This window comes from Scylla paramamosain, chromosome 23 (genome assembly GCF_035594125.1).
Source record: "Scylla paramamosain isolate STU-SP2022 chromosome 23, ASM3559412v1, whole genome shotgun sequence".
Taxonomy (NCBI): Eukaryota; Metazoa; Arthropoda; class Malacostraca; order Decapoda; family Portunidae; genus Scylla; species Scylla paramamosain.
Window position 1 is genome coordinate 21,067,723 of NC_087173.1, and position 16,687 is coordinate 21,084,409.

Genomic DNA, 16,687 nt, shown 5'->3' on the forward strand with positions numbered 1-16,687 from the left:
GTGAAATTATGATCAAACTTCACACTTGGTAAGTATTCGTTTAATCTTACAATTTCATTTCACAATATTTTAACTGCGTCACAATGGATTCAATGAGAGCTTTAGAGTGGTTCCTCAAACCTACAAGAAAAATTATATATATATATATATATATATATATATATATATATATATATATATATATATATATATATATATATATATATATATATATTCATGGAAAGGTATATAACCTGAAACACTTATGTATGCATAAGAAAACGTGGCATTCCCAAAGATTTTCTTTAATCAAGTGACTCAACTACAGAGAAACTGATACATTTGTTCATAAAAGTGCATAACCTTATACACAAGACAAAGTAGTTAAACCCGACATACCCAAAAACTTATGACAACACTGCTTTTGCAAACCGACAAAGTTTGTTTAATGGTCTCGTAATATTTTGCAAAAGTTGACTCATTGGTCCAACCTACAGTGGACAAAATAGTGGACAGTGGTAGCTTCAGGGCTGCTTTACTGGATGAAGCTGACCTGGTGGAATGAGGAGAAAAGATAGTGAGATCTATACCAGCAGCTTTCATGATATCTCTTGTCCAGCGTCATAAAGTGTCTCAATGCCAGTTTTATGGATGGTTTTGTTGTTAGAAAGAATCTGGTAATTTTCCCCCTTTTTTTCTTTCGTTCTGTCAAGGTAGTGTAAACTAGTGGTGTGTACACATACTCGTCTGTCTGGTACATATGCTTCAAAAACTAGTTCAGACATATGATAACCTGGCCTAGATGTTTTGAGAGGGTCTCCTATTCGGAAAGAGATTCTGGAGTCTGAGGTACTCATGTTCCTGGTGTCCATTAAGTGTAACACTTGGCCACGTTGGCCAGATATCAGTAACATTAGCATTGTTAATTTTCTCGACAACTGGATGAGTGACAAGTCTTTATTCTGGCCTAGGCTCTTTAGGTGATTTAAAACCAATTCTGGGTCCCAAGTAGATTGAAGGCGAGCAAAGGAAGGTTTCTCCTGGAAGACTGCTTTCATGAACCTACTGACTAAGAGGTGCCTCCCTGCAGGCTGACCTTTGATAAGGTCTACTGTTGAGATGCCTGACCGGATAATGTTCATAGAGCTATAGCCTCCAGCTTTCTCTTTCTTAAATTCTAGGAATAGGTAATCCAGCAAAACATTTACAGGTGGTGAAAATGGATCCATATCCCTGCTGAGACAAAATGACATCCATCTTTCGATATGTTTCCCATATTGTAATTTTGTGCTCTTTCTCCACTAGTTAAGCAGAAATCCGGCAACCTCTGGCGAAAGGCCTTGATTTTGGAAGGCATGCCCGATAAGATCGTTGCTATTAGAATTAACCTTTGGACCTGTGGGTGTACAAGGGAGGGATATTGAGGCAGGATTAATGAATATCGAGGGAGCAGAAGAGGAGTTTCTGCCAGCAGTTGGAGGGCTTTCAGGAACCATACTTGGGTTGGCCAAAGAGCGAGAATTGTCATAGCTGTTGCTCTTCTTGTATCTTCTGCAGTACCTTGCTGATGATCCTGAAAGGTGGAAAGGCATATAATTCCCCATCAGCCCAACTGAGCGTTAACGCATTAACATATGTAGGTGAAGGATCTGGCTTCCAGGAAACATAAATGGGTAGCTGGGCATTGATTCTACTGGCAAAAAGGTCAATATCTGGTGTATAAAAGGTCTGGCACAGTAACTTGAAGACCTTGGGTAGTAACATCCACTCAGTATCTAAGTTCTTTACTCGGGATTCTCTGTCTGCCTCTACATTATGGAGTCCCTTTATGTACTCTGCTGACAATGTAATCCCTCTTGACTCAGCCCAATCAAAAATATTTTCTATTACAGCATTCAGGTTAGGTTTAATGCTGCCACCCCGGTCTATACAGGCAACAGCAGTGGTGTTGTCCAATCGAAAGCAGATATGTGTATCCCTGCAATCCTTGCATAGAGATTTGAGGCCCAATAGTATAGCTTTTAGTTCTAAAACATTAATATGGTCTAGTTTCACATGAGCCCAATGACCTGTCTTGGCATCTCCTGTTGTTGCACCCCAACCAGTCAGGCAAGCACAACAGCACAACATGTACTGGTGATCAGATATGAGGTAGTAAAGTGATAAATATTGAGGAATCTTCCTATTGAGGATAAATTAAAAACAAAAGAGGCAGGAGATTAAAGCAATAGGATGGTAGTTTGAAGGATTGGAGTGGTTATCCTTTTTAGGAACAGGCTAAATGTAGGTAACTTATAGCAGGAAGGAAAGGTAGATGACAAAGTTGATATAGTTTGACCAGGCAAGGTGTAAGCATAGAGGCATAGTTGTGGAGTGCAACAGGATGCACCCAATCAGGCCAGCAATGGCATGAAGGACATCATTAACAAGACTCTTAACCAGAAGCATGGAATAGTCAGAGGATGGAAGAGAACATCCCCTGAAACATCCAAGGTTGAATTTTTAATAAAGGTCTGAATGAGGAGTTCAGATTTAGCAATTTATGAAATAGTAATGGTGCCATCAGAGTGAAGCAGAGAAAGATAAAGAAGAAATGTTGAAGATGTTTTTTTGGGGCTTGATGCCAGAAGTCACAGGGGGAGTTAGATCTAGTAAGATTTTCACATTTTCTATTGAAAGTTTTTTTTAACTAAATACATGGAATAAAGAAGAATGATATGATCCCTGACAGCAAATCAGTATTTTTTTCTGCTAGAACAATATTGTCCTTTGTCTCCACCTGAATATCATCACTTTGGGAACCAGTGAAATTCTCCTCCAGCACTGCCACATTTCGTAGTCTTTTTAGAGGAGAAAACAGATCTTCACTGACCATACTTTTATGAGAGTCAGTCATACAAGCATTATGTGGTTCTCTGTGCATGAGGACCTGACAACAGAACTGGTTTATCCCTGTTACACCATAACATTGATCCATTCCTTTCCTGCATCTGATCCAGTCTGCTTATCAAACAAGATGCAAGAGAGCTTCCTAAAGAAGCCCTCAAGGTTGCATCACATTTATGCATGTATCAGATAGGAACCAAACTGATCATACTTGTAAGAGTATATCTGTTTATCTATCCATACAGGTTGGCCCAGACAAAGCACCACACACTCATACACACATCATTCACACTCTTAGCCTTACTTGCCCTTGATAGAATGGGATAATCTCATGGACCACCCTACTGCACCCCAGGAACTTGTGGCCACATACTTCCACATAAAGAACCAACAGTATACACTGGTTTATCCATGCCCTTTCGTAATGAGGCCATTCTCTATATTTACTTATTTTACAATAAATTAAGTGTGTGCTGTATTTTTGTTGCAGGTATTTGGCATGGGGGATTGGCAATAAGTGCCTTACACTCAACCAGATCATTAATATCATGTTGGACTTTAAGATGACAGGTGAGTGTGCATGATTTGAGATTAAGCTCATACACTCTTGTTTTCATATCCTCTGTGGAAATTAAATGATAATAGGATAGTGATCTTAAATTCTGAGACTTAACCATCTCTCTAGAGCTTATAATACCTAGCTGCAAAACTATTATGGATTCAAGGAGAAAATAATAAATAATAATAAACCTAAAAAAAAAAGATAGGAAATGTTGACAGCCAGCTAGTGTCCATTGTTCTGCTTGGGTTGCATAAGAGGATTTTTTTCCACTGTCCTGTTCTATGTATTAACTTAATAATGTTCAGTTCTATGTATGAAACAATTACTGGAGCACAGTCTTTAAGTTGGATGATAAGGAGGCTCACTGGTGGACTGACTCAACTCAAAATATTATTATATACATCATGTATCATTTTTTGCTCTTGGTCTAACTTCATAGTTTTCATGTGATATAATGCATATCACTCCATTAGATTTACCCCAGCTATTATTGATCCTTCAACCTTAAGATCAAAGAGTTAAGAGGATAATTTACACACTGGGGCCTAGCAAATGAACTTCAGTCTTCAAGCAGCCTTCTGCTGAGTTCAAGATGGTCTTGTACTGGTATGACAAGATGCATCCACAAGATTACCTGTCAACTAAAATTAGATAACCTCCCTATATTTGGGAACAGTATTCCATATTTGGACAAATAAAACTCATGTTTAGAGTAAAAAACTGGGAGGAGGAAGAATATTGGCAGAAGTGACACAAGAACACTTAGTTCTTCTCCTTACCATTCTCATTCAGTGCCAGTCATAATATATCCCTTTCTTACCATTCTCAACCAATGCTGGTCATAGTATATCACTTCCTTATTGTTCTCATCCAGTGCCAGTCATATCATATCCCTTTCTTGTCTTTCTCATCCATTGCTAGTCAGAATACAGTCTGTGCCAGAAAAGGGGATAAAAATCTCAATCAGCATGCCATCCAACTAGTTTGATCAAGTTGCATGGGAGAGCAAGGCTCTGATATTATCTGACATGACAACTCAAGACAGACAGTGGCCTTGGGTACATTGACACATTAATGGTTTTAGTATAGATTTGACAGATGAGTGATGAGAAGTCTTTTATGTGTGTACACCTGTGTTGACTTTCGTAAGTTAATGTTATACAGTGGAACCTTGGTTCTTGAACTGTTCAAAATAAAAAATGTTAAAAACCCAAACTATTTTTCCCATAGGAATCAATATAAAACAGGTTAATCTGTTCTGATGCACCTACCCACCATGTCTTAGTGGCCAGTGATCTCATTGCTAAGATGGACACTCCATAACATCTCCAGCTTAGAAATTTTCATCCATAAAGGATGTACTGAATGAACTTGATGACACAGAACTCATTAAAAGATATTGTTTAGACCATGCAGGCATTCTCTTCGTCACTGATCAAATGAGGGAATCCTTACAGAGTGACACAGAGAGAAGCAACCCACTCACCGCCAAACTGAAGGTGATCGTAACACTTAGGCACCTTGCTGCTGGGAAAAGCTACTGAGAAAATGTAGTTGTGCAGTAATGATGGTATTGTGGGTCATAGAGAGAGCCACAGGAGACTCAGGATTACTCATGAGTGGCAAACCTTGTTTGTTTACATTGAGGTTCTTCAACTTCTTCCATGGGATGATATTTAACTTATTTTGAAGATTGAATTACTGTCTTACCCTCTGTGTCGCTCCTCCAAACATACAAAAATGAAGGAAATATTTATAGAAACTATAAATTAGTAATAAATGGCAAGTTTTGCTATGTCTTGTAGTATTTGAAATCAAGTAACTTTGTTTGAAAACCAAATTATGATACAGTATTCGAACCAATTAAGAGTTACAATTTTTGCTCAAAAACCAAATTGTTTGGAAAGGGAGACATTCAGTGACCGAGGTTCTACTGTATATGTATTTAGAAATTTTCTTCTTATATGTTTGTTTAATTTTACACAACATTAAGCAAGAAAAACTTTTGTTCAGGATTTTATCAAATTTCTGTATAAATTTTCTTTTTCATATTAAAACAATGGCTAAAAATTTTCTGAAGCAGTATCCCCACTAATTTTAGCCATGAGCTGGCACTGGTTGGCACATCTGCAAGATAGTAAAAAATGTGAGTAGGTTCTGCACTAATTGCTTTAGGTTGTATAGAATAGCAAAACTAAAGCCATGTTTACCAGATTAGTTAGTGAAAGGCAATGGCAAAGCTCGCGGTGAATATTGAAATCTCTAGTCATTGGAAATTTCAGTAAGGGAGAAGTGGTAAGTGGTTGAATATGTGTTCCACTTTACAAATTGAATGGTCAAAACATTCTACATAGTGTTGTTGAGAGATACACAACACAGATGAATTTAGTGACTGGCAATGAAGTCTTTGCCAGATGGAAAGTTCTGAAAACAAGAGTGTGGGTACAATTACACTGTATTGTTGCATACATAGAAACAACAGCTAGCTCTGTATTGTATTGTTGCATACATAGAAACAACAGTCAGCTCTGTAATGATATTGAAAGAGAGTAAGAGAAACAGAAAAGGGTTTGCTGCCAGTGGCCTCAAGCCTCTGAGTTTTAGATAGTGGTATTGTCAGTAATTGGTCATTTTAAATCACTGGAATGCTTGTATAAAGGTTTCACTTCAAATCTTCCACAGTCTTCTAAACGTATGACCACTGTTGAAGCACAAGTAAAATAAGAATATGCATTTTCTTTAGGAGAATAGATTCTCCTATGATCACTGTGGTCCCTGAATAGTAATCTTGAATGGCCTTAGTAATGTGACCCTATATGATGGAAGTTCTGAGGACCATGGACCTGTGTCAAGACTGACTTGATGTCTCCTCATATCAATTCCTTACAGCCTGCCTCCCTTTAGGTAGCCAGAATTGCTTTCTATTAGAATAAAACATCTAAGATGGAATAATGAGCCCTCACAAATAGTGGAATTGTGACCTATCCATCCCCTCTCCCCAGTACAATACTGTATGCAATATCATTGTGTCAGTATGCAATATCAGTTTGTAGTATGTAAATTTTGCCAGTAGATGGAGGGCTGATGTAAAGGAGATGGAAGGAGGGATCATAATCACACATGATTTATGCACTTAGAGTATAACACAACACTCAAAACTTGAAGATCTAAACACAAGCATTGTACAAGACTTGTCCAGTAAGGTACACGACAATACATGGTCATTATAACGTACAACTGCAATAATGCACTGAAATTTTTAATAAGTATTTAATCAGAATAATGAACCAAAACTGGCATAACAAACTCACCACTCATGCGAGCACTGGTATTTTGATAAATATCTAATCGGAATAACGAATCAAAAGTAGCAAGATGAACTTGCCATTCGTGCAAGCACTGAAATTTTAATAAAAATTTAATCAGAATAACAAACTAAAACTCGCAAGACACACCTGTGTGAGCTGCTGCTCACCTATCAGGTACTTGTACCTTCCTCCCTTTTTTCCTTTCCTCTTCTTTCTTTCATCTTTTCTCAGACCTCTTTCCCTGTCACTTCCCCTCCCCATTATCTGTCAGAGATAAGGGATTAGGGAGTTATACCTTGCTCTCTCTCTCCAACTCATTCATTTTATGTCATCTTTGCTTCATCATTTCTCACTCATTCTCAGTCATATATGTAATTTCATTTTCATTCTCAGTCAGTCTCATTCTATTTTAGCAATCCTTAGGATTGTTCTAACATTCAGAGAGAGAGAGAGAGAGAGAGAGCTCCAACTTATGGGGTGTTTACTGTATGTAAACATGTGATGCCAACATGTGACCTATACTTGTCAAAGCAGTGCAAAACTTGGGATGGTAATGCGCAAAACTCAGCATAGTTAGAAGTTAGGACTAGGTGTGAAACTCGGGAGGGTACTGTATAAATTTGTTGTCATCTCAAATGCAGTAGTGCCTATTGTACTACATACACTATATTTTCCACCACTGCTAATATGGATCAATTTGGTGAGCATAAAGACCCCTGCATCCATCATGGGAAGGAATTATAATTTAACATGTGGATTCTGAATCTAAAGCTTTATCCCCTTCCTGCTTCTGGAAGCCTAGGGTACAATAGTTGACACATTGCACAGTAGTAAAGCTGGATAATCACTTCAACATTGAGAAGGAGATACACTGAATTCAGAAGAGCAGGAGTGATTGTGATGGTGGTGGTGTAAACAAGATGCCAGCAAATGCAGTACTAGTGATGTGTTACTTATAGGAGTGTGTTGGCATGTTGAGTGGTGTTTATTCCATGCAATTCTACTCATTTGTGACATCCAAGATTTTATTAATCCCTTTTTTAGATTTGTGTATGAATATTATCTAGCAACTACAATATATCAGTAATTCCTATCAAACAAATTCCAACTTAAAGATGCTGTAAACTAATGAGACAATTTTAGAATGAGTATAGAATGACAAGTATAATCAGGCATATACCCTTGACAGCTTATAATACCATCTTTGTGTAGGCAGTGTTACAACTCACCATGAATGAGAATGTTACGAGCGTAGGGACTATCAGATCGTAACAAAATCTCAAAGTAAATAAATTCCAGGATTGAGGAAATCACTGACAAATTCAAATACAACAAATACAGTAACATTCATTTATTATCTACACTGCATAACTCAGCATTAACAGTACTCTTACCCTAGATTACAGAGTTGAAAAGAAACTACTCTCAAAAATTACTTACAAACACATGATTATTTGATTAAGTTCACCACCTGTAGTCACCTAGCAAAATTCTTATTATTAACTATGATGAAGGTTCATACTTATCAAGGAGTCACAGCTGAGGGCATGGAAGACAGGAAAAGCCAAACGCCTTCACTGCTCCTCAGTCTTGGTGGGTGAGGGAAGAGGACTGAAGGTACTCCCACTCTCCCACCACCACCACCACCTCAAAGTGTTTGTGTGCTTTAACAGGCTCTGAAACCAGTGTCTCATTGTTGATTCAAGTCTGGTCAGCAAAGATCTTGATGGTACAGGTGGCACAGGATCACTCCTGAGCCAGGCCTTTGGACTAGCAACTCCTGTAGAAGGGGGGAAAAAAAAGAAACGAACAGCATCCTCTATCCTAATTGTTCATACATGTGGCACGCCACATTCTCTCCAGAAACTCTTTCACCGCCTCAAAGTTATACTTGGCGCTGGTCAGACCTCATCTAGACTACGCTGTGCAGTTCTGGTCCCCACATTACAGGAAATATATAGGTCTATTAGAATCAGTACAGAGGAGAATGACTAAAAGGATACAGGGGATGAGTATTCCTTACGAGGCGAGGTTGAAGCTGTTAAATTTACATTCTTTAGAGAGACGTAGGTTAAGAGGGGACCTGATAGAAGTCTGTAAGTGGTATAAGGGTTATAACAAGGTGGATGTAGGCAAAATTCTTAGGATCAGCAACCAGGGTAGAACAAAAAATAACAGGTTCAAGCTTGAAAAATTTAGGTTTAGGAAGGAGATAGGAAAAAATGGTTCTCAAATAGAGTGGTAGATGAGTGGAACGGACTCAGTAATCATGTTGTTAGTGCTAGGACACTAGAGAGCTTTAAGAGAAGATTAGACAAGTTTATGGATGGGGATAATAGATGGAAATAGGTAGGTATATTTCGTACAGGGACTGCCACATGTAAGCCTGGTCGCTTCTTGCAGCTTCCTTTATTTCTTATGTTCTAATCATCCTTTCATTCGCCTCTCTACACAGTCCCAGCAACAACACCATCCACTCCTTTCCTGTCTTCTCCACTCTTTCATTCCTATCATGCCCTAACTCAGTCAGTATCACTTGCATCATCTCATTCCTGTCTCTAGCATACTTCACACACTCCAACACCACATGTTCCACCGTCTCATCCTCTCCCATGTCACACATCTGGCACACTTTGCTGCGGGACTCAGACCACCTGTAACTCCTTGCATTCACATGCAGTGATCCTAAAGATTTAACCAATTTCTGCTAGACTTGGTTTGAGATAAATGATGATACTCATCCTTAAAAAATGTCTATAAATGGTTCTGATTGAAAAAAAATATGTATGATATATCCATTCTGATAAATTAAAAACAAATTTGTAGTTTTAAAACATTTGCCTGACAGGGAGAATTAACAGGTTTTAGTTATAAGGTGAGGGATTAATACAGGATACACTTTAATGTTTTATTTAGACAACTGTAGCTCACTCTAGATCTTAGAATAGACTAGTGTTCACTATTCCTTTGCAGCTATGAATGTTTATAAAAAGACCGAACCAAACTATGTCATCTTGCTTACTCTTCTTAACCCCTTCAGTCCTTACTACACCACAGTCAGATGTGTGAATGGGGAAATCACTCATCATTCCAACTGCATTTTATCTAACCCTTACAGAATGCCAGAGTACAGTTTGGTTTACGAAAGACACTTGTAATACTAAATATAGCGATGCATTTCCTAATGATATCATGTTGCCTCAAATATTCCCTTCTTTTAGTCCTTCAGACTGGTGTGAAGCACAGGGAAGATGAAATACGTTAACCTCTCTCTCTCTCTCTCTCTCTCTCTCTCTCTCTCTCTCTCTCTCTCTCTCTCTCTCTCTCTCTCTCTCTCTCTCTCTCTCTCTCTCTCTCTCTCTCTCATACACACACCTAACTCCTCTGACTATAAGAAATTCTTTGACCACTTAACTTCCAAAGTGGAGCACATGCTGACTCTCTTCCCTTTTGCAAAGATCTCCATTCTTGGAGACTTCAGTGTTCACCACCAGCTTTGGCTTTCCTCTCCCTTCACTGACCATCCTGGTGAACTAGCCTTTAACTTTGCTATCCTCCACAAAATAGAGCAATTGGTGCAACACCCTACTTGTATTCCTGATTGTCTTGGAAATATGCCCAACATTCTAAACCTTTTCCTAACCTCTAATACTTCTGCTTATGCTGTCACCCCATCTTCTCTGTTGGGCTCCTCCGATCACAATCCCACATTTGTATCTTGTTCTATCACTCCAATCCCTCCACAGGATCCCCGTAAGCAGAGGTGCTTCTGGCATTTTGCCTCTGCTAATTATTATGTTGATTTCCTTGGAATAACTACTGCTTCCATGTCAGAGACCCATCCCTGTGTGCTGAATGCAAAACAGAGTTGATAGTGTCTAGCATAGAGGCATACATTCCTCACTCTTTCTCTCAACCTAGACCTTCCAAACCTTGGTTTAACACAGACCGTTCTCATGGTATACATGATAGAGAGGTGGCCCATAAAAGGTACTTGACTTGACCCTTCCATCACCTGAATTTCATGTGCTTTATATTTCTCAAAATCATGCCATCTATTCTCCAGTTAGTTAAAAATCATTCATTAATAGAAAGTGTAAAAATTTTTCAAGATCTAACTCCCCTCATGATTTTTGGCACTAAGCTAAAAATATCGCCAATAACTTCACTTCATCTTTCCCTCCTTTAGTTTAACCTGATGGCACCACTGCCATCTCATCTATTTCTAAAGCTGAACTCTTCGTTCAAACCTTTGCGAAAAACTTTTGTATGATTCAGTGCTTGTTCCATGAGAACAGGCCTTGTTAAACCAAGGTTTGGAAGGTTTAGGTTGAGAGAGATAATGAGGAATGTAATGATGTGAGTAGTAAAACACATCTGACCAAATGATTGGCATTAATCAACACAAAATGTAACAGGAGTTTGTAAAGAGTACAACCCAAAATTGTAATACACAAGTATTATCCTTCCACTAGTAACTCTTAATACATGAAGAAAACCCACACTGTCAAGACATCTGCTAATACACACCTGGCAGTAATGAGGAGCTGTCAATGAGAGAAGCTGAGCCTCTCATTTCCCTCCCAGATCACTTAACGAATGTACACGCTCAAACCATACGATACCTTCTATTAAACCATTCAGTGCCTCAACAACCAACCACATTTAATCATAGTTGTCATGGTTTTATTGTTACAATTATCACCACTTTCTCCACCTTCTACAAAATTATATCCAAGATACCTCGAAGCAAGTAGGAGGATGTCTCATATTGCCTGAGTGCCTTAGTACTGAAGTATCCTCACTGCATTTGTGTTGATGAGGAGTAGTTGAAGTGTCCTCAGGAACAGAACTATACTGAAGAGTCATATTTGTAGAATCAACAGAATGAGTAGGCCAGTTGCTCATTTCAGGATTTGGCTGTACATGAGGTTCACTACTGGCAGGAACTAAGTGTTTGGTAGCTACCATGTCTTCCTTGTCATCAGAGTACCTTATGGGAGCATAATGGGGATTTGCCTGTAGGAGCTTAACCTCATCTACCAGCAGATCAGTCTTACTGGGCCATACGTGATGCCTAAGTAAGACAATGCCAGGACTGGACAGCCAAGATGGAATAGAGGTCCCAGTGGAAGACCGACGAGTGTACCCGAAGAGCCATTCATGTGGGGTCTCATTGGTTGCCATGCAGAGCAAAGAATTAATTAAATGAAGGGCGTCAGGAAGGACAACTTGCCACCACTAGATCAGCAGGCCACAGGATACCAAAGCAGTTGTAATGGTCTTCCAAATGCTCCTGTTAAACCTCACTGCTTGCCTGTTGCCTTGAGGATTATAACTCGTAGTTCTGCTGCAAGCGACACCTTTACTTGAGAAAATCTTTTAGTTCTCTGCTCATGAATGATGCTCCCCTATCTGAATGAATATAAGATGGCATGCTAAAAATGGAGAAGACTTGAGAAAGGCAATTGATAACTGTTAATGTAAACATATTAGAACATGAGAATACAAATGGGAACCTAGAGTATTCATCTATAATAATTAGGAAATACTGATTCTTGTCTGTACTTGGAAGGGGTCCTTTAAAATCTATGTAATGCTGTTTGAATAGATGGGTAGCTTTTTTATAAGAGGAATTCTTGTAGGTTGATAGAAGTTAGGTTTGCACTCTGCACATGTCCTGCATGAGGTAACAACTCTACAGATATCTTCCACAGAATAAGGTAGATTCTTTGACCTGACAAAGTGAAGCAAATGAGTAACATCAAGGTGGCACAAGTCATCATGAATGGCAGACAGTGGCTGCTGATCAGGGCATGCCATGGCACAGTAACTCCTGGAGAGTATATCTGGAGCAATGTTATCTCGGCCTGGTCTGTACAATATATCAAAATCATAGCAAGAGATTTCCATCCTCCACCTTAAAATGTGGAGTTAAACTCCACTTATTAAAAGTGCAACAGTCTAAGCATGGCTTCTACTTCATTTTTGACTGAAACATCTGGTTTTTGCAGTGTGGACACAAAAGTGAATGGCCAGACCTATGAAAATGTGTGTCTGGCTGTTCTTCCACAACTCTGTTCTGATGTAATTCTAGGCCAAGACTTTCAGAAGCTGCACAATAGTGTTACTTTGACTTACAGTGGAAACTTGCCCATACTCATAATCTGTGGACTTAGAGAGCTGAATGTAGATCCTCCAGAACTATTTACTAACCTAAAGGCTGTCACCTTATTGTCTCTAAATCACAACACTACTGCACTGTATCTTCACAGAAAAGGAAGTGGAAAGCCTGTTAAAGGAAAGAATTATTGAGCACAGCAACTCTCCATAGCATGCACAAGTGATTGTGGTCAAAAATGAGTCCCATAAGAGATGCTTGGCCATAGATTACAGTGAAACAATCAGTAAGTTCACACTCCTTGATGGCTACCCACTGCCTTGGATAGATGAAACTGTGAACAAGATTGCACAGGATCATGTCTTCAGTACGACTGACCTATGCAGTGCTTATCATCAGGTAGCCATCAGAGAACAGGACAAGCCATGCACTGACTTTGAGGCATGTGGTAAACTGTATCAGTTTACTAGAGTTTTGTTTGGAGTTACAAATGGAGTGACTTGTTTCCAGAGAATTATGAATTCACTAATTAAAGAAGAAGGACTTGTTGGTACCTATGCCTACTTGGACAACATCACCATATGTGAAATGATGCAAGAGGAACATGATGCTAACCTTGGCAAATTCCTCAAGGCTGTCAAAAGAAAGAATATGATCTACAATGAAGAAAAGTGCCATTTTTTCAACTCGTAAGTTCCACATTCTGGGCTAAATGGTGGAGAAGGGAGTGATTTGTCCTGATCCCAAATGCCTCAAGCCTCTTCATGACTTAACAGTGCTGTGTGATAGAAAGTCACTACACTGTGCTCTTGACCCATTTGCATATTATTCATAGTGAATATATGATTATTCACACAAGATTTGTCCACTTATTGCCACTAATACCTTCCCTGTGATGGAGGAGGCAGAAGCAGAGATTCAGCAACTGAAGAGTGATATAGAATCATCAGTGGTTTAGGCAATCAAAAAATCTGAGCCATTTCAGATGGAGATGTATGCTTCAGACACCGCTATTGCAGCTGTTCTCACCCAAGCTGGTTATCCCATTGCCATCTATTCTTGAACTCTGCAAGGACCTGAGAGACACCATGCTGCTGTAGAGGAGGCCTTGGCTATTATTGAAAGTGCCACTGGGGGCATTACTTGATCAGTAAGCACTTCTCTACTAAAACTGACCAATGTTTGATAAACAGTATAAGAACAAAATAAAAAAATGATAAAATTTTAAGGTGGAGGATGGAAATCTCTTGCTATGATTTTGATATATTGTACAGACCAGGCCGAGATAACATTGCTCCAGATATACTCTCCAGGAGTTACTGTGCCATGGCATGCCCTGATCAGCAGCCACTGTCTGCCATTCATGATGACTTGTGCCACCTTGATGTTACTCATTTGCTTCACTTTGTCAGGTCAAAGAATCTACCTTATTCTGTGGAAGATATCTGTAGAGTTGTTACCTCATGCAGGACATGTGCAGAGTGCAAACCTAACTTCTATCAACCTACAAGAATTCCTCTTATAAAAAAGCTACCCATCTATTCAAACAGCATTACATAGATTTTAAAGGACCCCTTCCAAGTACAGACAAGAATCAGTATTTCCTAATTATTATAGATGAATACTCTAGGTTCCCATTTGTATTCTCATGTTCTAATATGTTTACATTAACAGTTATCAATTGCCTTTCTCAAGTCTTCTCCATTTTTAGCATGCCATCTTATATTCATTCAGATAGGGGAGCATCATTCATGAGCAGAGAACTAAAAGATTTTCTCAAGTAAAGGTGTCGCTTACAGCAGAACTACGAGTTATAATCCTCAAGGCAACAGGCAAGCAGTGAGGTTTAACAGGAGCATTTGGAAGACCATTACAACTGCTTTGGTATCCTGTGGCCTGCTGATCTAGTGGTGGCAAGTTGTCCTTCCTGACGCCCTTCATTTAATTAATTCTTTGCTCTGCATGGCAACCAATGAGACCCCACATGAATGGCTCTTCGGGTACACTCGTCGGTCTTCCACTGGGACCTCTATTCCATCTTGGCTGTCCAGTCCTGGCATTGTCTTACTTAGGCATCACGTATGGCCCAGTAAGACTGATCTGCTGGTAGATGAGGTTAAGCTCCTACAGGCAAATCCCCATTATGCTCCCATAAGGTACTCTGATGACAAGGAAGACATGGTAGCTACCAAACACTTAGTTCCTGCCAGTAGTGAACCTCATGTACAGCCAAATCCTGAAATGAGCAACTGGCCTACTCATTCTGTTGATTCTACAAATATGACTCTTCAGTATAGTTCTGTTCCTGAGGACACTTCAACTACTCCTCATCAACACAAATGCAGTGAGGATACTTCAGTACTAAGGCACTCAGGCAATATGAGACATCCTCCTACTTGCTTCGAGGTATCTTGGATATAATTTTGTAGAAGGTGGAGAAAGTGGTGATAATTGTAACAATAAAACCATGACAACTATGATTAAATGTGGTTGGTTGTTGAGGCACTGAATGGTTTAATAGAAGGTATCGTATGGTTTGAGCGTGTACATTCGTTAAGTGATCTGGGAGGGAAATGAGAGGCTCAGCTTCTCTCATTGACAGCTCCTCATTACTGCCAGGTGTGTATTAGCAGATGTCTTGACAGTGTGGGTTTTCTTCATGTATTAAGAGTTACTAGTGGAAGGATAATACTTGTGTATTACAATTTTGGGTTGTACTCTTTACAAACTCCTGTTACATTTTGTGTTGATTAATGCCAATCATTTGGTCAGATGTGTTTTACTACTCACATCATTACATTCCTCATTATCTCTCTCAACCTAAACCTTCCAAACCTTGGTTTAACAAGGCCTGTTCTCATGGAACAAGCACTGAATCATACAAAAGTTTTTCGCAAAGGTTTGAACGAAGAGTTCAGCTTTAGAAATAGATGAGATGGCAGTGGTGCCATCAGGTTAAACTAAAGGAGGGAAAGATGAAGTGAAGTTATTGGCGATATTTTTAGCTTAGTGCCAAAAATCATGAGGGGAGTTAGATCTTGAAAAATTTTTACACTTTCTATTAATGAATGATTTTTAACTAACTGGAGAATAGATGGCATGATTTTGAGAAATATAAAGCACATGAAATTCAGGTGATGGAAGGGTCAAGTCAAGTACCTTTTATGGGCCACCTCTCTATCATGTATACCATGAGAACGGTCTGTGTTAAACCAAGGTTTGGAAGGTCTAGGTTGAGAGAAAGAGTGAGGAATGTATGCCTCTATGCTAGACACTATCAACTCTGTTTTGCATTCAGCACACAGGGATGGGTCTCTGACATGGAAGCAGTAGTTATTCCAAGGAAATCAACATAATAATTAGCAGAGGCAAAATGCCAGAAGCACCTCTGCTTACGGGGATCCTGTGGAGGGATTGGAGTGATAGAACAAGATACAAATGTGGGATTGTGATCGGAGGAGCCCAACAGAGAAGATGGGGTGACAGCATAAGCAGAAGTATTAGAGGTTAGGAAAAGGTTTAGAATGTTGGGCATATTTCCAAGACAATCAGGAATACAAGTAGGGTGTTGCACCAATTGCTCTATTTTGTGGAGGATAGCAAAGTTAAAGGCTAGTTCACCAGGATGGTCAGTGAAGGGAGAGGAAAGCCAAAGCTGGTGGTGAACACTGAAGTCTCCAAGAATGGAGATCTTTGCAAAAGGGAAGAGAGTCAGCATGTGCTCCACTTTGGAAGTTAAGTGGTCAAAGAATTTCTTATAGTCAGAGGAGTTAGGTGTGTGTATGAGAGAGAGAGAGAGAGAGAGAGAGAGAGAGAGAGAGAGAGAGAGAG

The 16,687-nt window shown here is 39.3% G+C and overlaps 1 protein-coding gene and 1 long non-coding RNA gene across 3 annotated transcripts in view; one reads left to right on the forward strand and one right to left on the reverse strand.

Moving 5' to 3' along the window:
* Nucleotides 1-16,687, forward strand: part of LOC135112394 (mitochondrial ribonuclease P protein 1 homolog) — a 45,312-nt gene that overhangs the window by 11,229 nt on the left and 17,396 nt on the right. For both annotated transcript variants that reach the window (XR_010274334.1, XM_064026824.1), the window contains exon 2: nt 3,356-3,435. Coding sequence is in view for 1 of the 2 variants with exons in the window: in XM_064026824.1 (XP_063882894.1) it covers nt 3,356-3,435 (80 nt within the window). In the remaining variant the exon portion in view is untranslated. The remainder of the gene's footprint in view (nt 1-3,355; nt 3,436-16,687) is intronic.
* On the reverse strand, nt 4,261-7,174 carry LOC135112395 (uncharacterized). Its single transcript, XR_010274335.1, has 2 exons — nt 6,883-7,174; nt 4,261-4,360 (listed from the first exon to the last, which is right to left on the reverse strand). It is a non-coding gene; the product is annotated as an uncharacterized LOC135112395 (long non-coding RNA).